Below are 21,857 nucleotides of genomic sequence, written 5' to 3'. Positions count from 1 at the left end.
GATGAATCAGCAAGAGAGTGCAACTGACAGTACTGCCATGTCTACTTATCATCAGAGAACAAAACTATTGTATTAGTCCATGACACCAAGTAAAGCCCAGTCTCTATTCCCTTGAATATATTCCTAGCCCATCACCTGGGACTGGCATTTCATGTTCTGCTGTAGGGAAGAATGGTTGTCAATGTACAACCAATTTGAAATACTTAGGCATAAAAAAAAGTTTCAATTACTGGATAATTAAGCAACTGAATTAAAGTTTAAGTAAATTATGTTACAAAGACATAAGGAAAAATGACAGTAAATATGATTTAAACAATGTAAAGAAGCATGGGTACTGTCAACTAATTGGGCCTTTTTTTTTATTTTCTGTTGCATTTAGCCATTTCTCATGTCTTGCATATAAAAATTTTAAAGTTTCAACAATTTATTCAATCATATCTGAATTACAGAAGTTGCATATTTAAACACTATTATTAAACAAAACTGGAGTTAAAAAATATGTATTTCTCAGCTATGAGTTTTTTTCTTAAATAAATAAATTATATATATATATATATATATATATATATATATATATATATATATATATATATATATATATATAATACTCGACCCTCGAAACAATGAACAAATGTGTGCACGACCCTGTCCGTAGATTGCAAAGTCCGTTCTTTGCAAAAGTACGTAAAAAACTGTATAAAATGTACGTAAAATACGTACAATTTTCTAATTTTCGTATTAGTTCAAGCTTAGCAGCCACTGGAAGAGCCTTTCGATTATGCTTCACTGGTTCACTAGGTTTAGGAGGCATTCTGGATAGGTTAAGCACTCGTGGGAAGGGTACAAATGCATAAAAAAGCCGTGGTAAGCACTGGACAATGTTCGCTGGTGGTTGAAAACACATGGACTGAAGATTAAACATGGCGGCCAACAGCTGATGACGTGACCGACCCGCCACCTACCGGACAATAATTTGCCGGGAACAGACAATCGCGCGCATTTTAATATTCGTCCGTAGATTAAACCGGACTCCAGAATTTGTCCATAGTTTCCAAAATCCATTGATGGGAGGTCCATTGTTTCGAGGGGTGTGTGTGTGTGTGTGTGTGTGTGTATATATATATATATATATATATATATATATATATATATATATATATATATATATATATATATATATATATATATATATATATTTAAGAAAAAACTCATTGCTACCATGCATCAGAATATATATATATATATATATATATATATATATATATATATATATATATATATATATATATATATATATATATATATATATATATTTAAGAAAAAACTCATTGCTACCATGCATCAGAATATATATATATATATATATATATATATATATATATATATATATATATATATATATATATATATATATATATATATATATATATATACTCTGATGTATGGTAGCTTCCAAATCATTCCCTAAAACAACATTCTTGAAAATATCTTATATCAGTCTTACAAGTTAGAATCCAAGTCACAGCAGAGATAATTTGTATTTACTTGCTCCCACATAACTTTGAAGTTAATATGGCCATACTTGAATACTAAAAACAAAATTGTCATCTCTTTAAACTTTTGCTTCTATGACAGTAACCTTGGCTGAGGAGAGGAAATACTTGTTCATTAAAGAAAACTGTTGCAACCTGATCAGTCTTGAATCTCAGCCTGCCAAGTGGTAGAGAGGAAGAAATATCCTGAGTTAGAGAGCACTGTTTGTTATTTGTTTGTGTGAGGGAAAGGAGAAGGATGACCATGGTATTGAACAAATTTTAGTCAAAGAACAACTATCAGGAGCTGTGTTGTTCTCTTCACTGGGTTATCTTTGATTCTGTGATTCATGGTTTACACTGCTCTTGGGTGTCATGACAAGCAGGGTCAAGGAACAAGTAATCCATATGCCAAGCAGCACACATATCTGGTGCTATTGTGGAAATGAAAATACATAAGTGAGACCAATCCCCTAACTCAAGCCTCTTTTTAGTTATTTTTACAATGCACAATAAATATGGTGACAACATTCTTCCAGATGTGCAGTTAGTTGTCCCTTAACCACTGGGGAACAATTCACAATTAATCTACATCAGTTACTGAAAAAACACACTCAGATAAAATAGAATATTCCAGCCATTCAAGATGAAGGTGCACCTTAATGTTATGTCATCAAAAAATAAATGTCCATGTGAAAGGGCTTTCATTAATTAATATCATGCATATTTACACACACACACAAAACATACTCAAATATAACAATATCTAAAGCACTCACCCCTAAATCAGTGAACCTGGGACACAAATACTGTCTCAAGAGCAGTCCTTGAATCACACATTGGAATGAGAAATGATGAGCCATGATATTATGAAGTAAAAGAGAAATATAGGATATACTGCTAGAGTCTTGCGAGAGCTGGGTTGGCTGTCTCCTAAGAAGACCATTGCCGCTGTACAAAGAAAAAAAGACTGTCATTAGTGCACAGGTTATGCACATGTTTCAAAACTTAACCATCCTTATTCTTATAAGAATCGGCTTTGCTTGGCAGCATATACAGTGACATATATAGTATGATGAATAGTATGCAACTGTGACTTACATCACATGATTTGAAGGTTGTTTTTAAACTTGGTGACCTATATTTTGCACCAATGTCTTGAAATGATGTTTGTCAACTCAGGGTGAGTTGAAGCTCCCTAGCTTATCACAAATAAGTGCTTGTGTTTCAACATTACAGTACAAGAAACTTTTATTTTACATTGCATTACATAAAACTAGTACTGTATAGCCTACTGCACTGATAAAAAATTAATTATAATAAATAATAAGTAAATCTCAAACTGTTAATTACCATATTCTGTCTAATGTTTCATCAAGACATATTCCCCACCACATCAACTATCCATCCATCAAGTCACTCATCACCACTACAACTATCTCCCAGCTCACTGAAACACTTGCTTCCTCCCACAACACAAACTTCACAAATTCACCATGCCACCAAGCCTGAACTAATGCTATAATGTATTAACATTTTATTTTCCCATACTCTTCCATTTGACCTTGCATACTTAATCAGTAAATGTTCCTTATAGCTAGGCAAATAATGAAACAGCATGGATATGACTGCTGGAACCCTATTGCACAGGTGATGGGTTAAGTGAAGGTTACTAAAAAAACAAACCTACTCCCAGTGAAGACAAATTCATTTTACACTCCACATAATCATTCATATTCCAAACACAACCATCATCCTTACATTTACAAAATGTTAATTTACTAGAAAAGTAAACATTGAAAAGAACTTACCAAAAGTTGCCCATGCAAAGCCAATGCAGGTGACTATAAATCTGAGGAGGAAGAGGATCCTGTTCTGGTGAGCAATGAGGATGAGACGGCATAAGATGAGGGACAAGCAGGACGGCAGCAGACAGTAGCCTAATACACACACTGACTGGAAGAAGGATCTGCAAAACAATTCAGGAATCAATTACAACAAAGTAAAATAAATTTTCATGTAATAAAATAGTAATCCTTATCAGGTAGAAGAAAGAATGTCTAACACAAAGAAGAAGAGATGTGCAGTGAAGGATGTTATGTGTGTACTAAGAAGGTATAGTGATGTGATATAAGTCATGTGGCAGGAGGAGGGCCATGTATTACTATTTCTGTGTCAGGGACTCATCTCTGTGTGCTGAGTGCATAACAGAGGTGACAGTGTCTGGCACAGAGAGGTACATTCCTCTCTCTTTCCCTAGGCCTTCGAAACCTTGCTTTAATCCCTAACGTGTGACCAACCTATACATCAGCGGGTGATATTTGAAACATATAACAAGGGCTGTGAAAAACTGGCGGTAAGAGGTAGTGAGCAGGCGTTAGTACCATTGGAAAGAGCGTTTTCTGTAGGTCAAGACTGACTATTGTATCGCTGGCCTGCGCTGTGTACTCCTGCCCCCATCCCCACGTGATTCACAGAGGGTCTGGTCAACCCTGTCCCTCCCTCTTCCTGCCTCCTTCCCCCTCCTTAGGCCCTCCCTTTCTTTGTGTGTTGCTGGAATGTTATCTAGGCAGCATGTAAACCTCTGGCGTGCATATACACGCATACATATGCACACAAAACTTCGTGTGCACCAGAAATGAGCCATGAATTTCTTTTTTTTTTTTTTTTTGTCTGTGTGGTTGTAGGAGGTGATAGTTGTATGATGCAGACATACACATGGTGTTATGATGTTTCCTGTGTTACACCACTCATTCTAGAGTGATGCAACACATCCAAATCATCATTCTTTCATTACTTTTACGCAAAACTTGCATTTGACAGGTGAAACCCGTTTTCTGTTGGCCCGCAGGGAGGATATTTTTAAATTGTTCAGACTTTGGCGGTTCGCCACAGCTGAACCACATCATTTAGAGAGTTGCGAATTTCGAGTTCAGATGAGGAAAAATATGATCTACAATCCCACAAGAAAAAAAATCCTTTGGTGAAAGTTGAAAAATAGCTGAAAATGGTCAGCTAGGGGGGAAGGAAGGTAAAAAAAAAAATATCGTACATAAGGGGTTAACATAGTCTGTTCTCATACTATACATGATAGAGAGGTGGCCCACAAAAGATACTTGAGGGTTCCATCACCTGAATCTCATGTACTTTATTTTCCTATCTAAAGTCATGTCATCTATTCTCCAACTAGCCAAAAAAAAAATTACTGTTAGAATCAATCAAAATCTAATTCCCCTCATGACTTTTGCCACCTAGCCAAAAACATCAATAGCTTTACTTTTCTATCTTTCCCTAATTCATTTCAACATTGCTGTCTCATCTATCTCTAAAACTTAACTCTTTACTCAAACATTCGTTAAATACACTGCCTTGGGTGATTCAGGGCTTATTTCTTCTCTTTTTCCATCCTCTGACTATTTCATGCAACCCAATAAGATCCTTTGCAGTAATTTTTTTCATGGCCTCACTTATGGACCTGACCTGTCTTATCTTAGTGCACCTTGTAATCTAAGAGCCATACTACTGCTTTATAAACTAATAACAATAACTGACATCCTGTTTACAAAGAGATAAAATATTCCAGCAGCCTTACATGGTGCCTCCCAACAGTTTGGTGTTCATGGTGACCACAGCAGCACCAAGCCACACAATGACAAACACCTGTGCAAATTCTGGCCCTCCATCTTGCTTATCAGCGTCCTGTGTCCCTTGTACCATCCTGGAATTTAAATGGAGACAAAATTTTACATATAATATAGAAGACTTAGAGGAAACAGTATCAACTGCATCATTAAAACAAACATGACTTCTTTCTTGATCAAGTACTTTTCTTTGTGTAAATAAAATTAATCATTTTATTGTTATACATGAAGGGTATTCCTCTTTCAATACCCTTCATTGACCAAAATACCATAATCCAGAAGATACGCATGACACAAGGATCAATATTCTTATGCATTTTGGATCATAAGAACTACAGTGGTACCTCGACATACGATTTTAATTCGGTATGTGACAATCGTTGTATATAAAAAAAATCGTATATCAAATAAATTTTTCCCATAGAAATTAATGGAAATAGAATTAATTTGTTCTAGTCATACGAATTTACCCCCCCAAAAAATTAACATGCTTTAAATACCAACCAAATATAGATTTGATATAAAATAAATACAATATTTATTGTATGCATGATATAAATGTACTATATTGCCCAAAATAACAACTTAACCCGCAAAACTCGGGACACATTGATAGATGTTCATCGTGCAAGACTCGGAGCACGTCGATAGACGTTTAGGCTTTTTACGGCTATATTTTGGCTATTTTCTTCCTGTTTTCTTTGTTTGTGAGCTGGCAACACTCATCAGGAGTAAATATATGCTCTACATCACTGTGTCACCAACGATGAATGGTAGGAGCAACAGTGATTTCACTGTCTCTGATTCCGCCACGTCTCCCGCGCGCCTTACTTCTATACCTCTGGTCTCTCGCCATGTTACGGGGAGACAACTTTTGAATGAGAGTGGTATCAGAACTGGAGAGAGAGAGAGAGAGAGAGAGAGAGAGAGAGAGAGAGAGAGAGAGAGAGAGAGAGAGAGAGAGAGAGAGAGAGAGAGGATACAAGGGGCCCGTTTTCTCTCGCTCTAGCCATGGCCGCTGAACCCGCTTGGATGCAAGGCCACATAAACCAATGATACTACCTCATACTACTTGTGATATTGGTAACCATGACATCTATAGAAATCTGTTTTTTTGAATTACAAAGAGGAAGAGTTGCTTGTGGGCAGAACACCATTTGTACTCACTCGTTTATTGAATTTCTAAGTGTAATCAGTATGTGAATACAGGCTATTTTGTGTGTTTCTCGCCAAACCTTTACTTTTGGGACCCATGATCATAAAACTTAAGAAAAAATACACACTGCCGAGGAGCACAGACACATACATGCACAAAGGATGAACAATGATACACAACGCGGAATGAATGTTCGGGTGGACGTGGGTAGCTGAGCGATCGCTGCGCCACCTACCGATGGTTATTCGTATCTTAAAAATATTGTCGTATTTCAAGGCGTAAATTATATGAAATTTTTCGCCTTATATATAAAAAAATTGTATGTTGGGGCGATCGTATCTCGAGGTATTACTGTATCTTCGAATGCCAAAGATGGTTAGTTACTTTACCAAGTAATTTTTTCATTAGTAGTGTTGAGTTTTTGCTAAACTATTACTATAAAGATACAAACAATATTGAAAATCTTAACAATATCCATTGAATAACAACAACAGAAAAGATTTCATTCACTTACATGGCAATGAATGTGCACAGTATTAGTGGTCCCCAGAGGTCCCCTGAAGCAGTAAAGAAGGACTCATGTATAAAATGACTACATCCATACATGAGCACAGTTGAGGTGAGAGGTCAGAAGTCTGGTAGTCAGGTAACTGCTATCCCTTGCCTAGTGTTTTATCTTTTTTTTTTTTTTTTACAAATGGACTGATTTTCATTTAATCAGATATCTTCAGATTGCAGGACACAGTAACCATACTGAACATAAGTATGTTATGTTACTATTCTAATGACCATGACAGTGTACAGATATCTCTGTACACTGACCAAACTCTGATCCAAGTGGTTGTGATATACATGTTTTGACAATCATGAATATCACAACCATGAATAATAATTATGCTTTGTACTGCTCTATATATCTGTTATTTAAATGCTACAGTTTTAATTCAAATATCATGCCATAAAAAAATATAATTATAACTGAAATCTTATAGCTATGGATAAGGTTTTTATATTTGAAAATCAAAGTTATCACAGTAATAGTAAGACAGTTTAAAACACATCTAACCTTGAAATGCTGTAACTATAAATACTATTCAGCAAGTTCATCCCCAGAAGGCACATTTTATCTTCATTAACAATATCTGATATGGTCAGCAAACATTCTATGCACTAATCATTACAGTACAAGAATATAGGAAGGTATACATACACTCCTTCAGGAGGGCTTTTTTCTCTCTTGGGTACAGGACGTGGTAGAACTTGGTGCCAACTGCTCTTAAATCCCTCATCTATAAATAATCAGAAGTTGATATAGTCACATGTGTTCTTGTACAACTAATAGTGTAAAAGAGTCCTTCATGTCTAGAACTTCAAAGGAAGTAATTAACTTTGTTGTTTGTCAGTGTATGAATCTTTTGGATATGTGAGTAATTCATCAATTTCTTGAATGTCCTTAGTTTTTTCTTAGTTGGTTGAACATGCTATGAGTCTCTCCCACTTTTTGCAGTCCTAAGCATTGCTAAAATTATTGAAAATACAGGGACACACACACACACACACACACACACACACACACACACACACACACACACTGGCTTCACAAGCCAGATGACCAGGGTTCGATTCCCCGGCCGGGTGGAGATATTTGGGTGTGTCTCCTTTCACGTGTAGCCCCTGTTCACCTAGCAGAGAGTAGGTACGGGATGTAAATCGAGGAGTTGTGACCTTGTTGTCCCGGTGTGTGGTGTGTGCCTGGTCTCAGACCTATCCCAAGATCGGAAATAATGAGCTCTGAGCTCGTTCCGTAGGGTAACGTCTGGCTGTCTCGTCAGAGACTGCAGCAGATCAAACAGTGAATTACACACACACACACACACACACACACACACACACACACACACACACCCGGTAGCTCAGTGATTAGAGCGCTGGCTTCACAAGCCAGAGGACTGGGGTTCGATTCCCCGGCCGGGTGGAGATATTTGGTGTGTCTCCTTTCACGTGTAGCCCCTGTTCACCTAGCAGTGAGTAGGTACGGGATGTAAATCGAGGAGTTGTGACCTTGTTGTCCCGGTGTGTGGTGTGTGCCTGGTCTCAGGCCTATCCGAAGATCGGAAATAATGAGCTCTGAGCTCGTTCCGTAGGGTAACGTCTGGCTGTCTCGTCAGAGACTGCAGCAGATCAAACAGTGAAACACACACACCCGATAGCTCTGTGGTCAGAGTGCTGGCTTCACAAGCCAGAGGACCGGGGTTCGATTCCCCGGCCGGGTGGAGATATTTGGGTGTGTTTTCTTTCACGTGTAGCCCCTGTTCACCTAGCAGTGAGTAGGTATGGGATGTAAATCGAGGAAATGTGGCCTTGTTGTCTCGGTGTGTGGTGTGTGCCTGGTCTCAGGCCTATCCGAAGATCGGAAATAATGAGCTCTGAGCTCATTCCGTAGGGTAACGTCTGGCTGTCTTGTCAGAGACTGCAGCAGATCAAACAGTGAAACACACACACACACATTGGCGGCACAGTGGTTAGTGTGTCTGACTCACAAATAGGAGGACTCCGGTTTGAATCCTGGGTTCAGGCAAGAAGATTGGGTAGTCTTCTTTCAATGCTGCCCCAATTCACCTAGCAGTGATTAGCTACCTGGTGTAAGTTAGAAGTTGTGACTCGCTGCTAGGTAGGAGAAACAAACTCTAAATAAAGAAAACACACACGGGGTGGACAGACCATCCTGGGGCTAGTTCACTAATTCGATTTGGCATCATCTGGCAGCCAAGGTATCAAAAATTGTCACATACCACCATGAAATTGGAGTGACTTAAGAAGTAGTGTGTATGTTAGTACAGGGATCCTCGCAATTCAACGGAGTTAGAGTGGTTTTTCATCGGTCGAATCAGCGTTTATTCGAATCGTGAAGCAATTTTTCCCATAAATTAGGGGGGATAGGGACCAACCTCCAGCCTAGACCTCCACAAAACATCACTATAACCTCTAAAATCAATAACTTAGACTAAATCAGTACTATTAAAGACTTCATTTATATCTAACTTTTTTATTAAACACATTAGGGAGCTGTACAGTACAATTTTGGAAATAAAAACACTTGCAGCGGTCTCGCGGTACTTGTCCCTGTTCTTCCAAATTGTTGATACTGTTGATCTAGGGACAACCATTTGAGCTGCAACAACACTGTGAGCTATACCTGCCTCACACTATCTTATAAGCTCAAGCTTATCTTTGGAAGGCAGGAAATTATGCTTCTTAGGGCTGGGGCTAGAGGTGGCTTTCCGTCGTCTTGAGTCAGACGAAACGCACCGTTTTCCTCTAGCATCAATTTTTAGTCAAATCAAGATCTATGGTTTCTAATTAACACTTTTCTAACAAAATTAACTTTCTTGTTAATTGGAATGATGCTATAATCTCAAATCAATAGAATCTTGATAAGTAGATGTAAATATAATTGTATATATATATATATTTTTTGTCCTAGCCTAACAGTGAGAAGTAGTTTAATTGTTTGTTTACATTTGTCTGGGACTGCGATGCTCCAAGGTAGAACTTCCAAGGAACATCTGGCCAAGATGAGCAGCTCTGTTGTTTATGAATGCACAAAGCTGTCTGAAGAGTTTCTCATAGGGAGAATTAAAGGCCAAAAATACCAACAGCTTGCGGGGGGTGAAGGGGCCGCCATGTTTGTTTACAGTAGACAAATGCGACAAAGGTGGAAGCGAGCTTGTGTGTGATGACCAGCATCAACAAATGTTGACAGTCTTCAGAAAGTTGACAGAAAAAGTTGACGGAAAAGTGGTAGTGTGACGCCGCCTTAAGCCACGCATAGGGTAGCGTCGGTTTACACTTCCGCCTGGCGGTTTGCAGCGAATTTGGGGTGGCAGCAGATTTGACCGGGTGGTGTGGCACGCAAGATATGAATGTCGAATTGGCGAGTCTGTCAATCAAACCTTGAGGATTGGGTATCAATTAACTGAGTTCGAATTGGCGATAATTTGAACTGCTAACGGTCGAATCATGAGGATCTCCTGTATAAGTAAGTGTATTATATAAAGTTTCAGCTGTTACATTGCCATTCCAGTAAACCAAAATATAATTATTATCACACATGCACACAAACACAAGCCATCCTTACAATAGTTTCTTTAACAGGTTCATCAAGTGTGTTGTACTCCTCAGCCTCAGTCTTGCCAACTGCACCCGGCATTGCCATCTGCCCGGACACCTCCCCATATCCCCCCGGATCTACAAAATCCGGCATCTGCAACAAACTTATGATACATCAATCTGACAAACAGTAACACACACACACACACACACACACACACACACACACACACACACACACACACACACACACACACACACACACAGACTTGGAACAGTTTGAGTGAGGAAGTGATGTCAGCAAAGAGTGTGCATAGCTTTAAAGAAAAATTGGATAAGTGTAGATATGGAGACAGGACCACACAAGCGTAAAGCACAGGCCCTGTAAAACTACAACTAGGTACAATTAGGTAAACACACACACACACACACACACACACACACACACACACACACACACACACACACACACACACACACAAACACACACACACACACACAGCACAGCACATAATATGCATAACTTTAAGAAAAAATTAGATAAACGGAGATATGGAGACGGGACACTATGAGACCCGCTTGAACCCTGTACAATACAACTAGGTAAATACATCCACACAGAGGAGAGAGAGAGAGAGAGAGAGAGAGAGAGAGAGAGAGAGAGAGAGAGAGAGAGAGAGAGAGAGAGAGATATCTGCAATAAACCAATGATACAACTACATAAACCAAAGATATCCACAGCTAAACACATATACGCAAACATAATACATGAATCCCACACTGATAATCAATTGAAAAATTTAAGAAAAATGTAAATTTAAAAGAAAAGAAAAGATGAAAAGTTTGAGACCTTGATAAAATGAAGAAAGCAGAATACACAACAAACAGTAAACACATAAGTTATATATAAAAAATCTAAGTCAAAGAAGCAAACTAGAGATGCTCCTGAAATAGAGAATATTCAAAGATACAAACAAGAATCCCTGCAAGTCTAAATTCACTCCTGACTTATCAAAATATTCTTGGATACTGTTGGTAATAAGTCCTATGCATATACAAACAAAATTGAAGGCTGTAACATGGCTATAAAACAAAATTATACAGGCAATCCCCGTTTAACGAAGGTTCACACAACAAAATTTCGCTACAACGATGGTTTAATTTTACTGCCATCTGCTCGTAACGTGATACATATTCCCTGAAAGAAAATAATAATTTTGATTATCATTATAGAAGTTATTAACATAAATAAGTGGCCTACTCTATGCCAAAGTCCTGGGGTGAATGGGGCCACCCTTTGGGGTGAATTGGGCCATCCTTTGGGCCACTAAAGTTTTAATGTTTTTTCAGTATCTTTTATGTATTTTACTTTTTCTTTTCACCTCTCTCTCTCTCTCTCTCTCTCTCTCTCTCTCTCTCTCTCTCTCTCTCTCTCTCTCTCTCTCTCTCTCTCTCTCTCTAGAATATGTTTTTAGATCTTTTATAGTTCTTATAGGCCACATCCACACCTCGAATCTGATAAGGTGTTGTGCCCACAAGCTTTATGGGTCCACAAAACACATATTTCACATCAACAGAGTCATCAACATCATCCCTTTTCGGCCTGTCATACATGTCATTTGGTTTTCTTTCCAAAAACTTCATTTTCAAGAACTCTTTGCCACACATAATCACACGCACAATATATGCTTTTCCATAATCCATCCCACAGTAGCCATTTTCTTTTATTTCTCTCTTTTTCTGTATTCTACTGTACTTCCGAGCATTAAACACTGCAACACCCTCAATTTCTTCATCTTCGTCCATGTCCTCTATACTGCTGATTGAAGAACGACTGCTGTTCAATAGCTCAACATCTTCCTCCTCTGCTGAACTGGGCTCTTTTAGTGGAGTGCTGTTGTGGAATCTCTTCCTTGATGTCCTTTTTTCTGGTGCTTTCCTTTTCTTTTCTACAGTCTCTTCTTCTAACTCTTCCAGAAAGTCGTCAACATCTTCCCCAGATGAAACTTCTTTCCTTTTTCTTGTGGTTCTGTTTTTTGTTTTTCTTCTGCTTTCTTCTTCTTTTCAAGGATCATCTTTTCTTTCTCCTCGACTGCTTCTAAGAACTCATCGTGCGTTATGACGCAACTATGGACATCTATTTTTCTTCTTGCCATTGTCTGTGTTGTACCACTAGTGGTTGGGTAGGGCTTTCTGAAAACATCTGCCAATATCTGCTCAAAAGAGGTTGAAGAGAGAAAATCATCTCTCTGGGAGGATTGACTTTCTTTGGAGTCGCTGGTTTGTGGACTGGCTCTAAAGATGTCTGGACACTTTTGCATAATTTATACAGATCTGGGTTGAATGTTTTCACTGGATAAACACTGCAGTCAGGTGGATACAAACCAGTCTTTTAAAGGCCATTTTTACATTTGGGAGACTGAAACATTCATCCCAAACCTTGCCCACCAAATCTACGAATTCCCCTTTGGTAATTTTCCGAGCATAGTTTGCTGCTTGCCATTTGGCAATAGTGGCATCCCACCTGGTCTTCAAAGGCTTAAAATAGCAAACATCAAGAGGTTGCAGTACATCAGTGGTGTGAGGAGGAAGTTTAATGATGGTTATAACTAAAAAAAAAAAACATTAGGAAGCTTTAATTTAGCAAAAACATAATGAAAGTGTGGTGGCCCGATACACCCGGTATACAAATACACTGGGGTGAATCGGGCGACTCATTGAAGTGCCTATAGCACTAAAACTAAAAGGAATTTTTATTTCTGATTAAAGCATGCAAAAGAACAAAGAATTATCTATAAGACCTGTAAGTTTTATAAAAATTCAACAAAATTTAGTGTACTTTCAGGAGAAATTGAATAAAAGTTTTTTTTCGGATACAAAATTTTGCAACTTTGAAAAACACGCTTTTTTGGGGGGACGCCCTAGGAACCATAAGTTTTCGGTAAGGACCAAAAACTTTTTTAAGGTTGTGTAGATACTGAAGTGGGCTTTCAAGGTAAGTATTCACTTTTTTCAATTTTCAGATTTTTCATAAATTTTTGAGGAGTGGCCCAATTCACCCCAGCTGGCAGGGGGACCAGTTCACCCCGGTCTACACATCAGGGAAGGAAAGGTGGAAGGTGGAACACATCAGGAAAGGAAAGGTGGAACATGTCAGGGAAGGAAAGGTGGAAAACGTCAGGAAAGGAAAGGTGAAAGGTGAAACACATCCGTGAAGGAAAAGTGGAAGGTGGAACACATCAGTGAAGGAAAGGTGGAACACGTCAGGGAAGGAAAGGTGGAACACGTCAGGAAAGAAAGGTGGAACACGTCAGGGAAGGAAAGGTGAAAGGTGGAACACGTCAGGGAAGGAAAGGTGGAACACGTCAGGGAAGGAAAGGTGAAAGGTGGAACACATCAGGGAAGGAAAGGTGGAACACGTCAGGGAAAGAAACCTGGAACACGTTAGGAAAGGAAAGGTGAGAGGTGGAACACGTCAAGGAAGGAAAGGTGGAACACGTCAGGGAAGGAAAGATGGAACATGTCAGGGAAGGAAAGGTGAAAGGTGGAACACATCAGGGAAGGAAAGGTGGAACACGTCAGGGAAAGAAACCTGGAACACGTTAGGGAAGGAAAGGTGAGAGGTGGAACACGTCAAGGAAGGAAAGGTGGAACACGTCAGGGAAGGAAAGGTGGAACATGTCAGGGAAGGAAAGGTGAAAGGTGAAACACGTCAGGGAAGGAAAGATGAAAGGTGGAACATGTCAGGGAAGGAAAGCTGAAAGGTGAAACACGTCAGGGAAGGAAAGATGAAAGGTGGAAAACATCAGGGAAGGAAAGGTGGAACACGTCAGGGAAGGAAAGGTGGAACACGTCAGGGAAGGAAAGGTGGAACACGTCAGGGAAGGAAAGGTGGAACACATCAGGGAAGGAAAGGTGGAACACATCAGGGAAGGAAATATGGAACATGTCAGGAAAGGAAAGCTGAAAGGTGGAAAACATCAGGGAAGGAAAGGTGGAACACATCAGGGAAGAAAAGGTGGAACACGTCAGGGAAGGAAATGTGGAACATGTCAGGGAAGGAAAGCTGAAAGGTGAAAAACATCAGGGAAGGAAAGGTGGAACACATCAGGGAAGGAAAGGTGGAACATGTCTGGGAAAGCAAGGTGGAACACATCAGGGAAGAAAAGGTGGAACATGTCAGGGAAAGAAAGGTGGAACATGACAGGGAAGGAAAGGTGAAAGGTGGAACACGTCAGGGAAGGAAAGGTGGAACACGTCAGGGAAAGAAAGGTGGAACACGTCAGGGAAGGAAAGGTGGAACACGTCAGGGAAGGAAAGGTGAGAGGTGGAACACGTCAAGGAAGGAAAGGTGGAACATGTCAGGGAAGGAAAGGTGGAACACGTCAGGGAAGGAAAGGTGGAACACATCAGAGAAGGAAGGGTGAGAGGTGGAACACGTCAAGGAAGGAAAGGTGGAACATGTCAGGGAAGGAAAGGTGGAACACGTCAGGGAAGGAAAGGTGGAACACATCAGAGAAGGAAGGGTGAGAGGTGGAACACGTCAAGGCAGGAAAGGTGGAACACGTCAGGGAAGGAAAAGTGGAACATGTCAGGGAAGGAAAGCTGAAAGGTGGAAAACATCAGGGAAGGAAAGGTGGAACACGTCAGGGAAGGAAAGGTGGAACACATCAGGGAAGAAAAGGTGGAACACATCAGGGAAGAAAAGATGGAACACATCAGGGAAGAAAAGGTGGAACACATCAGGGAAGAAAAGGTGGAACACATCAGAGAAGGAAAGGTGAAAAGTGGAACACGCCAGTGAAGGAAAGGTGGAACACGTTAGTGAAGGAAAGGTGGAACACATCAAGGAAGGAAAGGTGGAACACGTCAGAAAAGGAAAGGTGGAACACGTCAGGGAAGGAAAGGTGGAACACGTCAAGGAAGGAAAGGTGGAACACGTCAGGGAAGGAAAGGTGAAAGGTGGAACACGTCAGCGAAGGAAAGGTGGAACACGTCAGGGAAGGAAATGTGGAACACGTCAGGGAAAGAAAGGTGGAACACGTCAGGGAAGGAAAGGTGGAACACGTCAGGGAAGGAAAGGTGGAACACGTCAAGGAAGGAAAGGTGGAACACGTCAAGAAAGGAAAGGTAGAACACGTCAGGGAAAGAAAGGTGGAACACGTCAGGGAAGGAAAGGTGGAACACGTCAGGAAGGAAATGTGGAACACGTCAGGAAGGAAAGGTGGAACACGTCAGGGAAGGAAAGGTGGAACACGTCAAGGAAGGAAAGGTGGAACACGTCAGGGAAGGAAAGGTGGAACACGTCAGGGAAGGAAAGGTGGAACACGTCAAGGAAGGAAAGGTGGAACACGTCAAGGAAGGAAAGGTGGAACACGTCAGGGAAGGAAAGGTGAAAGGTGGAACACGTCAGCGAAGGAAAGGTGGAACACGTCAGGGAAGGAAAGGTGGAACACGTCAGGGAAGGAAAGGTGGAACACGTCAGGGAAGGAAAGGTGGAACACGTCAGGGAAGGAAAGATGGAACACGTCAAGGAAGGAAAGGTGGAACACGTCAAGAAAGGAAAGGTGGAACACGTCAGGGAAAGAAAGGTGGAACACGTCAGGGAAGGAAAGGTGGAACACGTCAGGGAAGGAAATGTGGAACACGTCAGGGAAGGAAAGGTGGAACACGTCAGGGAAGGAAAGGTGGAACACGTCAAGGAAGGAAAGGTGGAACACGTCAGGGAAGGAAAGGTGGAACACGTCAGGGAAGGAAAGGTGGAACACGTCAAGGAAGGAAAGGTGGAACACGTCAAGGAAGGAAAGGTGGAACACGTCAGGGAAGGAAAGGTGAAAGGTGGAACACGTCAGGGAAGGAAAGGTGGAACACGTCAGGGAAGGAAAGGTGGAACACGTCAGGGAAGGAAAGGTGGAACACGTCAAGGAAGGAAAGGTGGAACACGTCAGGGAAGGAAAGGTGGAACACGTCAAGGAAGGAAAGGTGGAACACGTCAGGGAAGGAAAGGTGGAACACGTCAGGGAAGGAAAGGTGGAACACGTCAAGGAAGGAAAGGTGGAACACGTCAAGGAAGGAAAGGTGGAACACGTCAGGGAAGGAAAGGTGAAAGGTGGAACACGTCAGCGAAGGAAAGGTGGAACACGTCAGGGAAGGAAAGGTGGAACACGTCAGGGAAGGAAAGGTGGAACACGTCAGGGAAGGAAAGGTGGAACACGTCAGGGAAGGAAAGATGGAACACGTCAAGGAAGGAAAGGTGGAACACGTCAAGAAAGGAAAGGTGGAACACGTCAGGGAAAGAAAGGTGGAACACGTCAGGGAAGGAAAGTGGAACACGTCAGGGAAGGAAATGTGGAACACGTCAGGGAAGGAAAGGTGGAACACGTCAGGGAAGGAAAGGTGGAACACGTCAAGGAAGGAAAGGTGGAACACGTCAGGGAAGGAAAGGTGGAACACGTCAGGGAAGGAAAGGTGGAACACGTCAGGGAAGGAAAGGTGGAACACGTCAAGGAAGGAAAGGTGGAACACGTCAAGGAAGGAAAGGTGGAACACGTCAGGGAAGGAAAGGTGAAAGGTGGAACACGTCAGCGAAGGAAAGGTGGAACACGTCAGGGAAGGAAAGGTGGAACACGTCAGGGAAGGAAAGGTGGAACACGTCAGGGAAGGAAAGGTGGAACACGTCAGGGAAGGAAAGATGGAACACGTCAAGGAAGGAAAGGTGGAACACGTCAAGAAAGGAAAGGTGGAACACGTCAGGGAAAGAAAGGTGGAACACGTCAGGGAAGGAAAGGTGGAACACGTCAGGGAAGGAAATGTGGAACACGTCAGGGAAGGAAAGGTGGAACACGTCAGGGAAGGAAAGGTGGAACACGTCAAGGAAGGAAAGGTGGAACACGTCAGGGAAGGAAAGGTGGAACACGTCAGGGAAGGAAAGGTGGAACACGTCAAGGAAGGAAAGGTGGAACACGTCAAGGAAGGAAAGGTGGAACACGTCAGGGAAGGAAAGGTGAAAGGTGGAACACGTCAGGGAAGGAAAGGTGGAACACGTCAGGGAAGGAAAGGTGGAACACGTCAAGGAAGGAAAGGTGGAACACGTCAGGGAAAGAAAGGTGGAACACGTCAGGGAAGGAAAGGTGAAAGGTGGAACACGTCAGCAAAGGAAAGATGGAATACGTCAGGGAAGGAAAGGTGGAACACGTCAGGGAAGGAAAGGTGAAAGGTGGAACACGTCAGGGAAGGAAAGGTGGAACACGTCAAGGAAGGAAAGGTGGAACACGTCAGGGAAGGAAAAGTGAAAGGTGGAACACGTCAGCGAAGGAGAGGTGGAAAACGTCAGGGAAGGAAAGGTGGAACACGTCAAGGAAGGAAAGGTGGAACACGTCAAGGAAGGAAAGGTGGAACACGTCAAGGAAGGAAAGGTGGAACACGTCAGGGAAGGAAAGGTGGGAAACGTAAGGAAAGATAAAGGTGGAACACGTCAGGGAAGGAAAGGTGGAGGTGGAACACGTCAGGGAAGGAGTCTGGGTTGTAACGTGGCTACCAAAGCAGTGTGTAATGAGATGATGGCGAGCTGTCAGTGATGGTGGTGGTGGTCGTGGTAATGGTGGTGAGTATTAATAACAGTAAGGTTTACCTCCACCTTCGAGCTCTCCACGTCAGCCATCGCCGCTTTTGTTTACAAGACTGGCAGGTGCGATGGTTCTCCCTAGTAAATACAAAAAATCATAATATTAATAACAAAATAAATCTTTATTAAATAGTCATAAAGCATCCAGTAAATAAACTCATTTGATTTTTTAATAGCAATGATATTCTAAATACACTACTTTGTAAAGAGAAATCATATCAGTATTTTACTTCCCGAAATTAAATGCTGTTGTTTGTAATTTATAACGATGTCATCAGAATTACTCATTTTCATCCTATTTTTGTGTTTTTGGCTTGATCATTGGATCTTCCATTAATCATCTGCGATTCTGCAGTATACCCTATAGGTAATATAGGCATACCTACATGATCAGCAACAGTACCCTAGATAGTACATACACAAAATCTACGGCTTTATTGCTGCTCCTCTCCTTTCCTTCTATTTGTTTACGTCTATGGTGCCCACTGCCCAACTGCCAGATCTGTACCCGTGCCCTGCACAGCAGCTTGCTTCCCCAGTCATCTTTTTATTAGTCCGACTTATTTCAACATATTTATCCATTTTGTTGAGTTTTCTTTTCATGATGATCAGTTTTCCTTAAACAACTCTTTTCCTAAACATGTTTTTGCCCATTTCTTCTCTTACAGCTTCCTATTGTATGCTTATAATGGCTCCTAATGCCTACTTACCTACTGTATACTGTATTTTTTCAACTTTACTGACCCTTATCAATTCAGCCCCATATAAACAAATAGGGTGGCTCACACTGCACACTCGGGACCCAGGAAAATAAACCATGTTGGATTCTGAGATCTCTCTGTCTTGCATGCACCACATACACTCTTACTTGTCAGCCTCCAGTAGGAAGAAACAGTTTTGTGGTTCACTATATTGATCTGCCCATCCAGACAACTCTTACAACACCAATTCTTACCTCATTTCTCACTAAGTTCCTCTTTGTTACTCTACTGTCCATACACTTCTCAAACACTAATTTCCATTACATTTAAGTTTCCTCTGCATTACTACCATGAGTGTCTCATCACAGTACAGCACAGTGGGCATCACTATTCCCTCATTTACCTATCTCTTTACACTCATTATCATTGAGTGTCCTATGGTTATGTTTAAAGACCTTTCCAGTCCACCAAATAATTTTCCTGCTTCTCTCATCCTGCACCTCTACCTTAATTCTTTTGTCCACTGTAATTGTTAATTCATTATATGTATTTGAAACAATCCACCTCTTTCAGCTGTTCTCTGTTTTATTACATCCATCCTTTCAAGAATTTCATTACTTAACAACTTTGGTTGACATTCGCTTTATCAGCTTCCTTTTCCTCCAAAAAAGCCCAAACTTCTCCAACAGTCTTTTATAATTTCCTCTGAGCCAACCATCAAGGTTGTTTTATCAGCAAATAGTAGCTGATTCAGATCCCACACCCTTACATCCTCTTTGATCAAATTTGGGGATCTGCCTAAAATCTTTAGATTTACTTACTCCCTTTACAGTGCTACACCATTCAAGTTGAACAACCAGTGACATTACACACACAATCCTGATATAAATTTACTCTGAATGGAAAGAACTTATACCATAATCTCATACATGCCTTACATTTACATTACAACTCACTCCTTTCAACAATCTGCTTCCAACTGAACATAATTTCAGTCCTATCACACAATTTCTCCTAGTCCATGAATGCCAGGAGCATTTTTACTTTTTACATTACAAACTTTTCACAAGAATTGCTAATTAAAGTCTGGTGAAAACAAAGTCTCTCCTTTCTAAAACCTTCCAGTTCCTTTTGTATGGTATTTTGTTCCTGTTCTGATTATCCTAATCATATTATACCTTTTTCTACTATACTTGGGGAAATGATGCCCGTTTAGTTAAAGCACATGTTTACTCTCCTTTCCTGTAAATAAAGCTACTACACATGCATTTATCCATTCCTAACAGCTTGCCAGCAATAATGCCTTACTAGCCACAACATAGTTCTTCCCACCACACAGCAGGCACTTTACTGCACATCCATCTATACCTGCAGCTTTCTTTCCTAATTTTCCTCACAGCCTCTCATAATTTATCTCCCTTGACTTGTACAGTGTACTGCTTAATTAGGTACTCTAATGCACTGACTTTATCTCCTCCAACTCCAGCAGTTACTATTCCATCCACCTCCTCTATAGTGAACAATCTTTCACAATATTCCACCTGTCTCTTACACATTCCCATTCATCATCTGCTTTCAGTCTTTTCTTTTTCAGATGTTTCTTTCCATGTCCTCCCTACTTTTCAGAGTACTTCCTAGTTCAGCTTCTCTATCTTTCCATATTTTCCTTTATTATTGTATGTACAAATCTATAAACACTTCAAAGAACTAAATATTACAATGTATGCATACTGAAATTTCTACTTATATCTGCATTCTCTATCAATAAATTCTGGAGTTTTGGGACAATCAAATACGTATATGTTTTTACAGCCACAACTTTATCATAAGTGGGTACATTATATAATTTAATGCTGATAGGCACTGCAGCCTTACTAACATGAAGATGTAAATACCACACACTGTTGACTTTGTAATGTCTTGTGCTTTGTGGCAAGCCAGCACGTAGTGGAAGATCCAGAATCAAAATTTGTATGAAGATAACCTGAATTCCTGTACCACTTGAGACTGGTGGCGAGCCTTATCAGCTGGGGAGTTTGGAAATTTTTTTGAAAACTTAGCAATCTTGGATTATCACTACATGTAAGGCCAGGGACAGGTGGTAGATATTCATCTTGTGCTAGGCAGACACATAATAATTAAGTACCTATCAGCACTATATATACAGTATGGAGCATTTAACTTGAATTAAACCTGAAATGCCTGCAGAAAGGTAGATGTTTGAGAAGGAACTTTTACATGTACAAAAATATAAAATGTTAATGATAATGAGAGAGAGAGAGAGAGAGAGAGAGAGAGAGAGAGAGAGAGAGAGAGAGAGAGAGAGAGAGAGAGAGAGAGAGAGAGAGAGAGAGAGAGAGAGAGAGAGAGAGAGAGTAATGAAGTATGGTTCATATATATAAGCAGTTATATATAACCAATAGAATACTTAAATGAGCAAATAACATCTCACCTTAACTAATTTCCCTTACAGAAACCATCAAGGCACATATTGCAGGTACAATATTTTTCTCACATTTTGAACTTTTCTTGAATTCAATTCAATCCTTATAGGTAAAAAGCATATTAATAAAAACACCACAGAAATAGCACCACCATCATGAACTAACACAGGGAAGGCTGCCATTCACTCCTATACTGACTGGCCAACCTCAACTTACCCAAGGAAGAGAATCAATACATGTGAGACCAGGACCACCAGTAAAAGGGGGTGGTTTCTTAAGAAAAAATCTTTGCATGTGAAAATTTTTACAAGTGAATATTCAGTTATATATAATATTGATAAATGAGGTCTACATATGTACATACAGCTCCCTACTTCAAGCAGCCTTCCTACCTGTAATTCTAATAAAAACAACACCAGTAAATTTTCTTCATGGCAGTTGTCCCTGGCAAGAGCTACCTTTGACCTTCCAATACCTCTCCACATCCACATACCTCTTTATACAAACACATGAGAGAGAGAGAGAGAGAGAGAGAGAGAGAGAGAGAGAGAGAGAGAGAGAGAGAGAGAGAGAGAGAGAGAGAGAGAGAGAGAGAGAGAGAGAGAGAGAGAGAGAGAGAGAGAGAGAGAGAGAGAGTTCCTAAATAGTA

The 21,857-nt window shown here is 40.6% G+C and overlaps 1 protein-coding gene across 1 annotated transcript; it reads right to left on the bottom strand.

Annotated features, from left to right (window-relative positions):
• Positions 1 to 1,415: 1,415 nt before the first annotated feature.
• Positions 1,416 to 18,163, bottom strand: LOC123517935 (protein YIPF6-like). The gene is made up of 7 exons (XM_045278400.1): positions 18,070 to 18,163; positions 10,468 to 10,593; positions 7,540 to 7,618; positions 6,844 to 6,886; positions 5,125 to 5,250; positions 3,344 to 3,501; positions 1,416 to 2,483 (listed from the first exon to the last, which is right to left on the bottom strand). Exons 1-7 carry the CDS (start codon positions 18,097 to 18,099, stop codon positions 2,365 to 2,367), a joined length of 681 nt encoding a protein of 226 aa, XP_045134335.1. The 5' UTR covers positions 18,100 to 18,163; the 3' UTR covers positions 1,416 to 2,364.
• Between the last annotated feature and the right edge of the window lie 3,694 nt (positions 18,164 to 21,857).

Source organism: Portunus trituberculatus, chromosome 43 (assembly GCF_017591435.1).
Source record: "Portunus trituberculatus isolate SZX2019 chromosome 43, ASM1759143v1, whole genome shotgun sequence".
Classification (NCBI taxonomy): Eukaryota; Metazoa; Arthropoda; class Malacostraca; order Decapoda; family Portunidae; genus Portunus; species Portunus trituberculatus.
This window is presented reverse-complemented; position numbering and strand designations above follow the sequence as displayed.

Excerpts from the sequence above, each read along its gene's own strand:
- LOC123517935 (XM_045278400.1), bottom strand. The coding sequence starts at position 18,099 with ATGGCTGACGTGGAGAGCTCGAAGGTGGAG. Across the intron at positions 10,594-18,069 it reads TGGAGAGCTCGAAGGTGGAG|ATGCCGGATTTTGTAGATCC; the intron begins GTAAACCTTACT and ends AGTTTGTTGCAG. Across the intron at positions 2,484-3,343 it reads CTTTGCATGGGCAACTTTTG|CGGCAATGGTCTTCTTAGGA; the intron begins GTAAGTTCTTTT and ends TTCTTTGTACAG.